The 16,472-nt window shown below is 38.7% G+C and overlaps 1 protein-coding gene across 14 annotated transcripts in view; it reads left to right on the top strand.

Annotated features, from left to right (window-relative positions):
• Nucleotides 1–16,472, top strand: part of GALNT11 (polypeptide N-acetylgalactosaminyltransferase 11) — a 30,602-nt gene that overhangs the window by 4,148 nt on the left and 9,982 nt on the right. For 8 of the 14 annotated variants that reach the window (XM_034401697.2, XM_087893083.1, XM_034401698.3 and 5 more), the window contains exons 2-10: nt 3,159–3,491; nt 4,326–4,449; nt 4,561–4,727; nt 5,702–5,827; nt 7,474–7,723; nt 8,693–8,810; nt 11,040–11,192; nt 12,043–12,261; nt 15,786–15,890. In XM_034401697.2, the coding sequence (XP_034257588.1) occupies nt 3,197–3,491; nt 4,326–4,449; nt 4,561–4,727; nt 5,702–5,827; nt 7,474–7,723; nt 8,693–8,810; nt 11,040–11,192; nt 12,043–12,261; nt 15,786–15,890 (1,557 nt within the window). In that variant the 5' untranslated portion in view covers nt 3,159–3,196. The remainder of the gene's footprint in view (nt 1–3,158; nt 3,492–4,325; nt 4,450–4,560; nt 4,728–5,701; nt 5,828–7,473; nt 7,724–8,692; nt 8,811–11,039; nt 11,193–12,042; nt 12,262–15,785; nt 15,891–16,472) is intronic. The other 6 variants (XM_087893085.1, XM_087893088.1, XM_060683429.2 and 3 more) reach the window with 1 other exon arrangement.

Raw genomic sequence — 16,472 nt, 5'->3', positions numbered from 1 at the left:
CAAAATCGAACTCTTCCAATGGCATACTAGTGATCTCCCTGATTCCACCCATCCATTCATCTTATCTCTTGTCTTCCCCTGGTATTGTTTCCTTCAAATTTACCAAGCAAAATTGGCAGACTATATATCACATGCCCAAACTATGTGAGTTTCTTTATGCTGATTGTAACCTCAAAGATTAGAGGATGGCAGGAGTTAATTAAATATCTCACAGGGTATTTTTCCAACGGGCAGAAAACTTTGATACCTCCTGTGGCTTCTGTGCTTTAGTAATTTTCACATTCTGTCTGAGCATTTTTCCTATGTGAAGTTCGCTCAGAGAATGGCAAAGCTGTGGACTGCATTGGGTGACCTTGGTCCCCTTTTGTGGCATGGGATTAGAATAACAGTTGGTAGGGACCTTGGAGGTCCAATCTCCTGCTTGAGCAGACCTTATACCATTTCAGACAAGTGGCTGCCCAGTCTCTTCTTGAAAGCTTTCAGTGATGGAGCACTCACAACCTCTGAAGGCAACTTCTGTTCCACTGGTTGATTGTTCTCACCTTTAGGAAATATCGGGTTAGTTCTAAGTTGCTTCTCTCCTTGATTAGTTTCCATCCATTGTTTCTTGCCTTCTTGCCTTCTGGTGCTTTGGAAAATAGTTTGACACCCACCCACCCTCATATCGTTGTAGCAGTCCCTCAACATGACAAATATGGCAGCATGGCATTGAGAGACATGCTGACTGGTTTGTTCCTCCAGCAGAGGCTGGAGCTGATGGGAAAGCCACCAAATACAGCTGGGCCCAGATCTACCTACCTACCTAGGCAGAATAAAAAAAATAAAAAGTATGATTTTTGATTCCTAAATAGATTTTAGAAAAGAGAATAATGGGACAAATAATCTTAGACAAATAATCCAGGTGCTTCCTCTGTACCGTGTTTCCCCGAAAATAAGACCCTGTCTTATATTATTTTGAACCCTGAAATAAGCGCTTGGACTTATTGCCATGCATTCAAAAGCCCGATTGGGCTTATTATCAGGGGATGTCTTATTTTGGGGAAAACAGGGTAACTAAGTATTTTGCCAAACATGCAAATAATCAAGGTTTCTTCTGCATGAAGGAATAATATAAGGCTTTTAATGGATCAGATTAAATGGGGGTTCTTATAATTTTGAGAAATGTCATGATCCGTTAGTTGATTATTACTCTGCTGTTACTTTTCTAGCTCTTTCCAAACAATATTAAAGTTTGTGCCTTCTCATATGGAGGTTGTTTGTTAAAATTTTAGAACAATGGGGCACCACAAATATAGTTGTGCTCATTTTAAAATTGATTTGGAAGAAATGCTCCAGAACATAAATGGGTAGTGACTAAAGAGCTGCCCTGCTTAGCAATGGGAATTCTGATCTCAACCGTGGTTATAAGTTGAAAACTGCCTGCATAAGTGTTGCAGGCCAACTGCGGTCAGTTAAGACTACCTGTATACGGTTAGGATTGGCTGCTCTGCTGCTAAATGACATGGTCATAAAGTGAACTGCCTCATGTCAGCACTAGATTACTTACCACATTAGTTCCAGCTGCACTTGTTAAGTGAAGCATCCATAGTTATTAGGCACAACATCATGTGGATCATGATTTCCCCATTGACTTTGATTTAGGAGTTGCATTAATTTTTCACTCTTTAAAGAGCTTCATTTTTTAAGACTAACATGGAAAGCTGAATAAAAGATGGATGCTCCAATGAATAGTAATGAAGAGTTATACCAGTTCAGAACACTTTTTCCAAATAATTTTCAGAATGTTCCAGGTCCTGCAGAGAAATGTTTCATAAGTTCTCTTCTCTCTGTCCTATGTTGCAAGATCACTGAGTTCCTCTTACATGAACCACAGATATTTAAGATTAAGAAAATACATATTCATCTTTGAAATATTCAAGGATTTTATGTAGGCAAAGATATTATTCAAGAACTAGATCATATGACTAATTCAAAGAGGCTATTTCTGTGCATTTAAATATTCCCCCTGTGGTTTTGTTGTGCTTACTTAGATGCAGGACTAGTTATAGAAACTTTTAATCTAAAACAGGGGTGTCAAACTCGCAGCCCACAGGCCAGATGCGTCACATGCTGGCCACGCCCACTCCTGGTTTAGTGAAGAGGGGAAAAGTTGTGATATGTCACATGACGATGACGTGATGATACGAGTTTGACACCCCTGATCTAGAATGCTTACCGATTGTGTGCTTTGAGTTGAAATTATTGTGAATTTCAGAAGAATAACTCACATGTATATAATTGCTAATGGTAGTAATAAAGATCTGTAAACCAGTAATAAAGAGGACATTGAATATAATTTATGTCAAGAGTTTAGAAAAATCTTGCTTGCAGTTTTAACCACTCTATAAATTATATAGATTTCACCCAAGTTTAATCTGATTTTTGAGACCTTTCCCCCCACCTACAGTATTCTCCTATTGTGTTCTGAGGACTTTTTCCTATAGTAGAACCTCGTAATACATACTATCTGTGTCTCAGGTTTTCATTTAGGAAAAGATAGCTGAATTGAGATAGAACTAACTGCTGATTTTAAGCTTTTGCTAAAGATATCTTTTCTGTTAAAAATTAGTTGTTACTTGACCTAAGTGATAAATACTTCAAGCTGTAAATCTTTAAACTTTCTAGTTATATTGGTTTTTAATATATCACAGATTAAACTTCAAGTAATCAATTAATTAAAAATACGGCAAGTTATAGTCCAGCTCAGTCTTGGAGTTGAAAAATGGGAAAAAATTAGATGAGAGCTTTTGATAAAATATGAGAATGCCTAATCTTTTAATTTACCTCCTACAGTTTGCAGGGAAGCATCATGAGTATGCGAAACCAAATGGAAACATTTACATATCTGATAAATTGAAAATGTAATCTTTACAGAATTCTATGTAACTTTAAATCATAGTAAACACTTCCTTAATGCCATATTAGTGTTATGGATTATAAAGGTATATAATTTAGAATGTTTGCTGCTGTTGCATTTATGTAAAATTAAAATGCAGTCTCGGAGGTAATTATAATGTAAAATTAATCTGGAAATGTCTCTTTTCAGAAAAGCCAACTGTTAATATGCAGCAGTAAAGAATCTCTGTACTTACTTTTTTTCCCTTTTGATTTTCTTTTAGGGGATTGAAAATGTGCCAACAACAATGCTAGGATTACAATGGGAAGTGTCACACTTCGCTATTTTTGCTATGGCTGTCTCTTTACGTCGGTAACCTGGACAGTTCTGCTGTTTGTTTATTTTAATTTCAGTGAAGAGGCCCAGTCTTTTAAAAATGTGCCCATCAAGGGGCTTGAACCTCAGAAGCCGTTCTCCAAAAGATTCTATCCCCAGCTTGTGAATGGACCAGGACGAATGCAGGAATCTAAGCCCAGATATGGCAAGATCAGGAATCCCTTGGGAAATGCTGTGCAGGATCTCCTCAAGAGTGATACAGAGTTTTCCCCTGAAATGGGTATGTTGGAGGGATAGAGCGCTGAGGTAGTGACTTCCATATTGGGGAAGGCCGGGCACTGGTCTTTGAATCAGGTCTGAAAGCCTGATAAAGCAGGGCGGAGGCTGAGACCTTTGGAGAGAATGTTGTCTGCCTAAACCAATATCTGATCCGTATGGATTCAGATATTGCAGGAGGGAGAATTTGGTTTAAAGATAATTTGGTTAATTAGCAGCCATTTTAACACACTGGGACGAGAGCCAGTTTGGTCTACCGGTAGTAGTTAAGGCACCAGGCTAGAAAGCAAGAGAAGGTGAGTTCAAGTTCTGCCATAGCCATGAAAGCCAGCTGGGTGACCTTGGGCCAGTCCCTCTTTCTCAGTCCAACTCACCTCACAGGGTGGTGGTTGTTGGGACAATAGGAGGATGAAGGTGTGCTGGATATGTTTGCAGCCATGAGTCATTTGTAAAAATAATGAAGGCGGGAAATCAATCAATCAAATCAATCCCATGATATATAAACCACAGTGGCAGGATTCACACTTTGCATTAAGCCAGACAAAATAGAGACAGACGCATTATGGCTTTTAATGCAAAGAGTGAAAAATAGAGCTGCAATATCATAATGTTAACAGATATTACAGTGTTATATTGCTCATGTTAGGAATTTATGATGGCCTCTCTGTATTTACATATTTATCTGCCAAATTTCTTGAGTTTCAAGACAGATTACCAAAACCATTGTAGGAAGAGTAGCTTGTTTTGGGAAGCATCCTTAGTGGAATTTTTGAGATTAAGGATATTTTAGAAAATCATTATTAATATATTAACAGAATCAGTGGATTCTCTGTTTCAGGTATGATTTTCAATGAACAGGATCAGGAAGTGAGAGATTTGGGCTATCAGAAGCATGCTTTTAATGTGCTCATCAGTAACCGATTGGGATATCACAGAGATGTGCCAGATACGAGGGACAGAAAGTAAGCTATCATGTGTTCATCATAAAATAAACATTTTGTTCCAAGAGCCAAACGACTCTAGGGAAAGTGAAATGACATGATAATATAGTATAGGCCTTTTTCCTTCTCCAGGTGTAAAGAAAAAATATATCCTCATGATCTTCCCTCTGCCAGTGTCATAATTTGCTTCTATAATGAAGCTTTCTCTGCCTTGCTTCGGACTGTTCATAGTGTTCTGGATCGAACGTCATCTCATCTTCTCCATGAAATTATTTTGGTGGATGATAGAAGTGAATTAGGTAAGAGATTCTTAGATTTTTGTGTCACTCTGGAGTAGGGGGTATGCAATCTGTGGCCCACAGGCTCACTATCACCTGACTATGGTTCCAGAAAGAAATGTATTTTCCCAATCCACAAAACAGAGGGCTATCCAGCTCCTTAAATAGTCATTTTGATGATGCTTTCACCATCCTTGGTGTGGTGTGACCTCTGGCCTCTATGCACAAGAAGATTGCCAATTCAGTTCTAGGAAGGATTGGATTAAAACAATGACTCTGCAGTAGATTTTATTGTCTCAATCTCAGCTCCCTGGAATAAATAAGAACAATAGTATTGAGTGTACCAAGTATTTCAGATTTTGAGCAGTTGTTTGTTATTTGAAACAGGTTGTTCCAGCATTATTGGAAATATTTTGACAGGGTTCCAGCCATTATGGAAGTATTTTGAGCCCAGTAGATCTCTTTGAAACAGGTGTATTGAACACTCAAGAGAAACATTTCAAGTTCAAAACACTTGTGGAATGTTCAGGGCAGCTGCTCCATTACTGAACAGAGCATTTCAAATTTGACGCAGCTTTTCAAGTGCAAAATGTCCCAAATGTTTTGCACACCACTCTCTACTAAGGAATTCTTTTGCAGAGAAGGCCTTAAGGATATGCAGCATGGGCTACGCAAGTTGCTTCCAGAAATGGAATTCTGTCCATTAAATGGTAATCTGATTGATTCTCTGCTCTCTTGCATTTCTAATTATGCCCTGGATACTGACATACCTTTCTAAATCCCAGTCTTTATTAGAGAAGAGACGTGTCACTAGGATTAGTCAGCTATCTCATTTCCTTCCACAAGGAAGAACACTTAACAATTGTCACAGCTGTTGGGTTTCGTTTCAAGTTTGTTTTGCCAGCCTTTTAAAATAGAAGAAATGTGAGAAGTGGCTGGAAAGGTTTAGGATGACTATAAAGCATTTTTTTTCATCTTTCCTTCATCTGTTGCAGCTGATTTAAAAGAAGACTTGGACATATATTTAACAAAAAATCTTCCAAATAAAGTGAAACTAGTAAGAAATGAAAAGCGTGAAGGGCTAATTCGAGGGAGAATGGTTGGAGCTTCCCATGCTACAGGTAACATTCCAGCACTAATGCAGGCAATACACTAACCTTGTGCCTTTAAGTAGTAATTTTATATCCTTGTGTGCATTTCAGCCCTTCCTAAATGGAATTATAAATATTTTTTATTTATTTTTTCTGTAAAAACAAAGACAAAAGAAAAATTTCCATTTTACAACAGTTTCGTATTGGTGTATATCCACAGTTTATGTTTTTCCCCCCTTATATACTCACATACTTATTTTTGTGGCTCCCTTATTTCTTATATATTGTAGTGTGTGTGTGTGTGTGTGTGTGTGTGTGTGTGTGTGTATTATATACTACTTACTTATTATACAAACTATTATATCCATATGTTACTTGACACATATTATATATTTAATATCATTTTATTGATACTTCCTGATTTCTAGATCATCTCTATTATATATTTTCTGGTTTGTTATTCCTGTCCTCTATCCATTTGTACCATTTCCCCCATATTAAGTAATATTCCGTTTCATCTTTTCCTAAATAGAATAATTGGGAATAGTAAGGTTTATGAATGCAGTAAATTGACTAATGGTTGTTTGCCATAAATCTGTCCTCGATTTACAACCACAGTTGAGGCCAAAATGTTTATGGTTAAGTCACCTTTGCCGCCTACAATGACCTTTCTTGCCACGGTTCTTATGTGAATCACTGCGGTGGTCAGCAACATTGTTGTAAAGAATCTGGTTCCTCCATTGACTTTGCTTATCAGAAGGTCACAAAAGGTGGCCCCTTGTCCCTGGGACACTGCAACCATCATTTAAATAGATTGAAATTACAGTAATGATTATTTTGTACCTAACAATTTCCAGCAAAAGTAAAAAATATAGAAATACAGGCATACCTTTGCACTTCATTTCATTGGACTCACTGATAATGCATTTTTTATAAGACCCTCCACCAGCAAAAAGATTATAACTACTGAAGCTCAAGTCTAGTGTTTAGCAATAAAGTATTTTTAATTAAGCTATGTACCTTATTTTAGACATAATGATATTGCACGCTTAATAGAACATAGTATAATATAAATATAATTTTACACGCACTGGGAACCCCAAAATTTGCTTTATTGCAGTATTTTGGAACCAAGCCCACAGTATGTCTGGGTAGAAAACAAGTTCACCCTGTACCTTCCAGTGAAACATAATTTACCATTAATTTTGAGGGATTTTTCTCCCGCTGTTTCTTTTTCTATCAGTTAATCTCAGTATTAATTCCCAGTTTCTCTTACTCATGCTGAAAGGTGCAAGTTATAAACGTCATAATATTCTCGTGTAAATTAGATTCTTGAGATGATGGTGTTCTCAGGAGGGCTTCTGTGTAGTCTCTTGCCTTCTTGTCTCTTGACGAACAAGAAGCAGTGGATGGAAACTCATCAAGGAGAGAACTAACCTAGGACTAAGGAGGAATTTCCTAACAGAAAAATGAATCAGTGGAACAGCTTGCTCCAGAAGTTGTGGGTGCTCCAATACTGGAAGTTTTCAAAAGAGATTGGACAGCCACTTGTCTGAAATGGTATCGGGTTTCCTGCCTGAAAAGGGGGTTGGACTAGAAGACCACCAAGGTCCCTCCCAACTCTGTTATTCGGTTATTCTGTATCTCATGTGCCTCTTCTGCTTTTACTTTCTCAGGAAAGGTGCTTGTGTTTCTGGACAGCCACTGTGAAGTGAACGAGATGTGGTTGCAGCCGTTGCTGACACCCATCCAGGAATCCCGCAGGACAGTTGTTTGTCCTGTGATTGATATCATCAGTGCGGACACGCTGACGTACAGCTCTTCTCCTGTTGTCCGTGGAGGGTTCAACTGGGGCCTTCACTTTAAATGGGATCTCGTTCCTATGTCGGAGTTGGAAGGACCTGAACAAGCCATTGCCCCCATCAGGTGAGACCTCCCAGTTTCAAATGCCATCCTCTAATGCAGGCCCCCAACCTGTAGTGGGCTAGTAGCCCACTACCGGGCTATGGACTGTTGGCCACCAGGCCACGTGAGTGGCTGGCCAATGCATGCATGTGTGCGCATGCACCCCCCCCCTCACAATAGCAGCTCCTTTCGCTTGTGCGCATACGCACGTAAAGGCACCTGCCCCTCCCTCTGGGCTGCCAACCCAGAAAGGAACTGGGGAACTCTGCTCTAATGGGGTGAACAGCTTCACTTAAAACCAGAAAAGAGGTTTTACGGGTTCCTTCAACCAAAGGTGTGGGATAAAAATACAATGACTGTATCATGCCAAACTACAGACATTTAATTTTATATGGAATTTTAAAGTGAAGGCAGGAGGGAAGACAATGTCAGTACCCTCAATATTTATTCATTAATATATATTAGTTAATATTCATTTATAGTACATTCCCAGGGAAACTGCTTCAGTTTAACTAAAGATTTGAAGCCAGAACTTTGGAATAATTCCATTGTAATTTTTTTTAGAAAGGTGTTAAGAATTGAGTCTTTGTTCAGTAAATAAATTTGTTCTCTCGTGTTTTTATTAACGCTTATGATCAACTGCTTCTTTTATTTTATCTATTAAATTTACAAGGCAACAAGACCTTGCTCTCTGTTGCCATCCTATGAAACCATAGAAGTAGTATGTAGAGCAGGGCTGGGCAGCATTCCCAAGGGGCCACATGAGAAACTGGGGTTGTTTTAGAGGGCCAAATCAATAGCTCCTGGCTGCGTTCTGGCCACTCGCCTGCAGAGCCATGTTTGACCAAGGTCGCACTGGGTGGCCAAGCCCTGGTCCCTTCATGCAATGACCACTGCTGCCTCCTAAGGCTGCTCCAGGCAAGAGGTTTGGTTAAATTTAAATATTTTCTTGACCTAGGAAGTTTGCTAAAGATTTCATTTTCATTTTAGGTCTCCCACAATGGCAGGAGGGTTGTTTGCAATGGACAGAGAATATTTCAATGCGCTTGGACAGTATGACAGCGGCATGGACATCTGGGGAGGGGAAAATCTGGAAATATCATTTCGGGTATGTTTGTTTTGGGATTTACTAGTGGGCATTCTTTTTCGTTCTTGGATGATTGATGGAGGCTACTTTCAGAATCAGGAGGTGTTTTCACATCATTGTTCGGGGATCACTTTCTGCAGCATTGAAGACAACAGTAGTATGAATTTTTCTTATTTTAAATAGTTAGAAAGGCCTCTGCCAAGATGAAGTTACCTTCAAAAAACAAACAATAAAAAAAAACCCTCCAAAAAACTAAACAGTAATCTAGAGTAATAGTTTCTCTGAGATTATTTTAGGTAAAGCATCCATTTCAACATACCAAAAAAAATTATCTAGCATATATGAAATTATTGTGAGAGTAATTGAAATGTTATTTATCTCAAAGCAGGAAGAACTTTTATAAGAGATACCTCTCTCTCTCTTTCTCTTGCTATCTAGCTATCTAGTTATCTAGCTAGTTACTATCTGTTTTGTATATATACTGTATATAAGATAAGATATAAATATATGTTATATATAACGGTTATAAAGAACTGAGAGGAATACAGTTTGTGGGGCTTTTGTTACACAAAGACAGGGCTTGAATTTAGGCAATTGAACATATTTCTGGAGTGAAAACAATTCAATGATGAATTCAGAAAACTGAATTGATTGTTTACTGTGTTCTCAAGAGATGTTGTGAATTGTGCTACCCAGTGAAATTGAGCTGAAAAATAATTTGTAAAATAGTTATATAAAGCCTATTCTTAAATAAAATAACTTCAATTTGAAGGAAATAAGCAAATATTGGATTGCATTCCATTATAAAAAGAGATCTACATGTAATCTTGGCAATTTATTGTGGGATTTATGTATTTATTAAATTTATATGCTGCACATCTCATGGCTTGAGGCGCCTTTGAACAGCTTACAACATAATAAAACATACAGATATAAAAACATAAAACATAAAAAGAGATTAAATATAAAATATTAAGAGATTAATATATAAAGAGATTAAAATTACAGAAGATTGAAACAGACTAAAAACCATAGGAATGGTGCAGAGCAGTGGTTGTGTCTTTTCTCCTAATGCACAACCACCTCCAGCCAGTAGTTTCTCTTTCAGGACACCATGCCAGCTGGCATATAACCAGTTTTTAAGGTTTTTCTTGAAGGCTGAACCAGAGGGGTTAGATCTTGCCTCCTGTGGTAAGGTGTTCCTTGGCTGATGGGGTCCACAGTAGCCCCATCTGCCAGGACAAGTGGGGCAGGCTCACCCTATAGGCCAGGGGTGTCAAACTCTATTTCATTGAGGGCTGCATCAGGGTTGTATTTGACCTCAGGGGGCCGGGCTGGGTGTGCCCAGGGTGCGCAGGCGGCCCTTTCGAGCTCCATTTTTTTCTGGCAGAGGCACCGTGGGCCGCTCCTTCACTGTTTCCAGAGTGGCCTCGCGGGCCAGATCTAAGCACCCTATGGGCTGGCCTTGAGTTTGACACTCCTGCTATAGGGGAAAGACAGCTCCTCAGATATCTTGGACCAATGCCATAGAGCAGGGGTCTCCAACCTTGACCAATTTAAGACTTGTGGACTTCAACTCCCAGAATTCATAGAGGGCTTTACCAAGCCATAGAGGGCATAGAGGGCTTTACCAAGAAAGGTAGTCCTTGATTTACCACCACAATTGAGCCCAAGATTTCTGTTGTTAAGTAAGACATTTATTAAGTGACATTTGCTTCATTTTACAACTTTTTTTTTTGTCTCAAGTGAACCACTCCAGTTGATAAGTTAGTAACCTGGTGGTTAAGTGAATCTGGTTTCCCCATTGACTTTGTCGGAAGGTTGCAAAAGGTGATCCCATGACCCCAGGACAGAGCAATGGTTGTAAATATGAACCAGTTGCCAAGCATTTGAATTACGATCATGTGACCATGGGGAAGCTGCAAAGGTGGTAACTGTGATAAATGGTCATAAAGTCACTTTTTTCAGTGCTGTTCTAACTTTGAACAGTCACTTAATGAATTGTTGTAAGTCAAGGACTACCTGTATAAGAGAAACTCCTTGCTCTCGTTCTGTGTTATTGGAAGAGCAGTATGGGGTTGAACGTTAAGACAGTTTGAAGACAGTTGTCATCCTGAATGAGATCATTCAGCCATTAATAAGATCCAAATGTAGCAGTTATGCAAATATGTAAACCTTTTCAGAAATTTATGTGTAATATCAACTGCCTTCGGTACAAATATTTTACTAAGTCCTTCTATTTCTGAACAGATTTGGATGTGTGGAGGCAAACTTCTCATCATCCCTTGCTCCAGAGTAGGGCACATCTTTCGTAAAAGGCGGCCCTATGGGTCGCCAGGCGGGCAGGACACCATGGCACATAATTCTCTACGCCTCGCGCATGTGTGGATGGATGAATACAAGGCAAGACTGTCACGACTATATATTACTGGGTGAGGCGGGGTGGTTGGGTGGGAGAAGAAATATACCTCAGTGCTCCTGTGAAGGGAGCAAAGGAACTCCCTTCCTTTGGGACCCAGGAATTGTTCCCACTTTCCTGAAAAAAATCTATTGAAGTTGTGGCTGTTATATCTTCCATTTCCAAGGCATTAGTGCTTTTGTTTATTAGACTGTCTCTGGAAATTTGGACACGTCATATGGGAAGGGAACAGAGGCATAAATGTTGGAAACACAATATAAAATCTTAATTTTTTTTCAGTAGTATTTTGGAATTTTTAGCTGGGGAAAGAATTTGAATGTATAGCTCAGAGAAATCAGTTCCCCACCCCACTAATGCCATTGTTACCGGTAGTCCTTGTTTAGCGATCACTATTCAGCAACCGTTTGAAGTTACAACGAGGCTGAATGAGGAGACTTACGACTGATCCTCTTATTTGTGGCCACTGTAGCCTCATATAATCACCACTCGGGTGCTTGCTTGTCCATCGGTTTGCAATTACAGTATTTGCAGCGTTCTGCAATCACACACAAACAGCATTTGTGACCTTCACTGCTGGTCAACGAAAAGCCAGAGAAGATTACAAAGGGTGCTCACGTAAGACCATTCAGGATTCGCTTAACAGCCACAATCAGAACTGCTGCATAAGTTGCCGTGGTCACATGACATCACACTTCCTACAACCACGTTACCTATCAGCAGAGTTATCAGTCCGCAAATTACCGTCGTTCATTGAGGACTACCTGTTCTTAGACTTAGTTTCGCATAACAGGAATAGCAGTGACTCTCTTTGCTATCTTTAATTTTTTCAAACAGGAACAGTATTTTGCCTTACGTCCAGAGCTGCGAACAAGGAACTATGGGAATATTACTCACCGTGTGGAATTAAGAAAAAAATTGAACTGCAAAACATTTAAATGGTATTTAGACAATGTGTATCCAGAGATGCAAATCTCTGGGCCCAATGCCAAGGTACAGCCTCCGGTCTTTTTCAATAAAGGACAGAAAAGGCCAAAAATACTGCAACAAGGAAGGGTAAGAGGCTGTTCTTCAGGTTTGCTTAAACCCAAGCTCTTAAAAATCTAGACATGGAAACTTTAAAGTAGTATTTGAAGGGAAAGGAAATATATTAGTACCGTACAGCAATTTAGCTTTAAAATAAATAATACACTGCAGTAATTGGGATAAAGATGTCTGACTTTTGTGTCATTTGGTTTCTGTTTGGGCAAACAGTAGTTAATCTTTCTGAATGACTTCTACAACTTGTACTAAAAACCCCACATCATAACTGAATGGTATTTTGTATTTTTTTTATTTTTTTGTATTTTAATTTGACTTATATGCCGCCCTTCTCCAGAGACTCAGGGTGGCTTACAATGTGCTCAGCAATAGCCTTCATACTTTTGTATATTTATACAAAGTCAGCTTATTGCCCCCACAAACTGGGTCCTCATTTCACCTACCTTAGAAAGGATGGAAGGCTGAGTTGACCTTGAGCCTGGTGAGATTCGAACCAGCAGAAATTGCAGGCAGCTGGTGTTAATCACAATGCTTTTAGTCTGTTGAGCCACCAGGCCATGGTCAGTTGTGATCAGTTTTTTAAAAATCTGGTTGTGATAAGCACACTTGCCATGTGATTTCCTTTATCAGCAAGGGCCACACAGCCTGGGGAGGCAAATAGCTTGCCTAACATTTTCTTCCTTTTTGGATCAATCTGTAGATGATGTAAGTAGAGCACTGCCCTACTTACCAGGGTAAAAGTACACATTCAGCTTTTGTTCTGATAGCTTCCACTCCTCCAGCCTGCAGTTTTTCTTAGCTATATATATACAAAAGGAGTTACGCAGAAATCAGCAGAAATCAAAGTGATATATTTTGGTATCTGCACCTGTGCTCTAAAAGGGATGACTTTTTAATCTAAATTCTAGGGAGAGTACATTATAAAGTCGAGGAGCTGCCATCTTTTTAAAAAATGCCCCTTTTTAGTTACAGTGATGAATTTCCAAAAATTACAGCCCTTCCTGTTTTCTTGTCTACTATCCATTCCTATTTAAAAGCATAGTTTCAAAATACAGTACTTTTACTTATGTAGCTATTATAGCAGTCCTATGCCAGCCCTCTATTCATTTTAATTCAATCAATCCAATGGCTGTCATAATCTTGTAGGGGATTCTATATTAGTAATGTGCCAAATCTTTCAGGTAAAAGAATCTAAAGGCGTTTTCTAAATACCAGCTAATAGAAATCAAGCAATCAAAAACCATGCATCCATCCCAGAATCAGGAGGGGTCCAGTAGCTCCTTTTCAGATTAATAAATGTTATTATAAGGCATAAGCTCTTGTTCAGCATTCAGTTCACCAGAGGCACAAAATGGTTAAGCTGAAGTAGGATTTAGATTGGGATGAAGCTGTGGCGGATGGGGAGCTCGAATGGTTTTGCAGAAGCAGGTTATATGTGTGAGAGATTACAAGTATCCCATCAGTTAGTGACTTAACCTGTTACGGTCTCCACAGTGTTGGTTTAGACCTTCCCAGGTAGCCCGAAATCTTTTGTGCATGTGAATTCTGCAGTTCTCAACCTCCACAGAGTAATTGTAACTGTACCTGTAATTGAGAATCCTGGATACAAGTTTGACATCTGACTGAAGAAAGACAAAATTATAGGAAAACATTTTAACCACCGAGCACTTGGTTATAGATAAAATGTGTTATCGCTACCAGTTTTTGGCTACCATTATCTTGATCAGGGCCTCTTCTTATCCTGCATGCAGTGTTGAATCCCTGAAGTCTCTTGCTGCTGGATGAGTCAGAACACTTTGTTTCCCTATTTAGGCTGAATTTGAATCGAAGTGGACTTTGATTTCTGGACAAGGAAAAAAAGGGAAGGAAAGCAAACTCCCTGTGATGGCTCATGGTTATCTCTAGTTGAGCTCCTTGTGTTTTTTGGGAAAGCATGTTCATCTTTCAAAGAAGTTTGTTTATTCTTAGTTTCATAAACTGTGTAAGACAATTTTCTGGCCTCACAGCAAAGTCTTTAAAATGGCTTTAAGCTAAGAAGACATCATTAAATCATTTTGTCTTCTTGTTACATTGAGGTGGGAAAGCAGAGATGCTGTTGGGGAAGGAATCTCTAAGCATATACAAGTAGTCCTTGATGTATGGCTACAATTAAGCCCTACATTTCTGTTGTTAGGTAAGACAATTGTGAAGTGAATCAGTACAGTTTTATCCCATTGTACGATCTTTCTTGCCACAGTTGTTAAGTGAATCATTACATTTGTTAAGTTAGTTAAGTGGCCATTAAGTCAGTCTGGCTTCCCCATTGACTTTGCTTGTCAGAAGGTCACAAAGGGTAATCACATGACCCCGGGACACTGCAACTGTCATAAATACAAGTCACTTGCCAGTTATGACCATGGGGTTACTGCAGTGGTGGTTAGGGTGAAAAATGGTCATAAGTCACTTTTTTTCAGTGCCATCATGATTTTGAATGGTCACTAAACAAATGGTTCCAAGTCGAGGACTACCTGTTGTGTAATTTGATTGAGATCAGGTAAGGTTGTTCTTCAGAAAAGGAATCCACCTGTTGATTAACTTCAGTCTTTGAAATGGTGGAACAAAATGCTGAATGTGAGAGTTGGATAAATAATAAAAATGGAGTTTCAGTTTTACTTTTTTGTAAACAGGTTGTACTGTATCAGAATCAGTTTTGAATACTTTATCCTGTAAAAAATTATGTTTATATCAAATCCCCAGATATGTTGTACTTCTTTTGTGAACAAATAGTGTCTGTGTTTTGATGATTATCCATCCCAGCTGTCCAGACAGATATCCTGATTTTTGTAAAATCCTATCAATCTGTTTGGGATGCTTATATACTCTCATAAGCAAAGCAGTCTTCTAGGATTGTGTAGCTTGCCTATAATTAACCGTTTCATTCCCATCTCCCTTCTTAATACTGCTGGTGATTTGTTATGTGGTTGTGTAAAATTTAATCCTGTCCGTGCTGTGCTGTGACTGCTATACTTTCAATATAAAGTTCTATAGAAATTGGTTTCTAGCATTGAATTTTTAATAAAGTGTAGTCATTGTGCCAGTTAGTTTTCTATTTATATATCTTGTGTTTTAAAACCGCCGAGTAGTAATATTTCTCACAAATTACACTGTCTCCACTTCTAGAAGTAATGTTTTTCACGACATAAGTATTGCGGTTGTAACCACACAAGGTGATCGGATGGCTTTTAAGGAGAGATCATAACGTCCCTGCATATCGTGTATATTTTTTGTCAAGTTGATTCTTGGCCCAGCAGGATGGTGGCAAATATTAAGGATAGAATGAGACAAATATTTCATTTGTAAAATATCCCAGTGAAATAAAGCTGAAAACGTTAGTTGATAATTTATGTTTGAAAAAAAACCTCTCCTTCTTCCTTGTTGTTCCTCACTCTTTTGTTCTTAGAGAATATAATAGGAATGTTGGAAGGAAGCGTGATTAAGAATTTGACCTCTTTTCACATTGGATGTTCTCTTATCAGTGTTTGCGTTTCTTTTCCTTATAGTTGCATCACCTTCACACTAATAAATGTCTGGCGGCACAAAGCCACCCGAGTCAAAAAGGAGGACTTGTGGTGGTCAGAGAATGTGACTACAGTAATAAAAATCAGGCAAGTTTCCTTAAACCTCTTATTGTTTTGCTAATGTTGATCTCTCTGACATTTCATGTTCCTATTTTCCCAGAGGGCTGCCTTCCATCATTGTCCAACCTTTTTGCTTGCCTGGGCCGCATTGAATGAAGAGGAATTGGGCTGCATTATAAATATATATAATATAGTTAATATAGCGAACTTTGTTTGTTTTTTAATATTTTTATTGTCTTGTATTTTTAATATCTTTAATATTTTATTACCTTGTGGTTACTAGGGCTGCCTGTGGCCTATAGGCTATGGGTTGGACTTGCCTGCTTCAATTGTTCACAGCAAAACAAAACATAGGTCCTAGGATACCATGTCATTATTGGTTCAGTGAATTTTTATATTATTATGTAATTATTATGTAATTTTTAAAGATGGTCCCAAGTAAAAGTAGTCCTCCACTTATGGCCCTAATTGAGACAGGAATTTTCATTGCTGAGCAGGGCAGTTACTGGGTGGGTTGCACCCGATTTTGTGACACTTTTTGCTATGGTTGCTAAACAAATCACTATAGTACCGTATTTTCCGGCGTATAAGACGACTGGGCGTATAAGA

This window comes from Pantherophis guttatus, chromosome 4 (genome assembly GCF_059756535.1).
Source record: "Pantherophis guttatus breed Tessera chromosome 4, ASM5975653v1, whole genome shotgun sequence".
Taxonomy (NCBI): domain Eukaryota; kingdom Metazoa; phylum Chordata; class Lepidosauria; order Squamata; family Colubridae; genus Pantherophis; species Pantherophis guttatus.
This window is presented reverse-complemented; position numbering and strand designations above follow the sequence as displayed.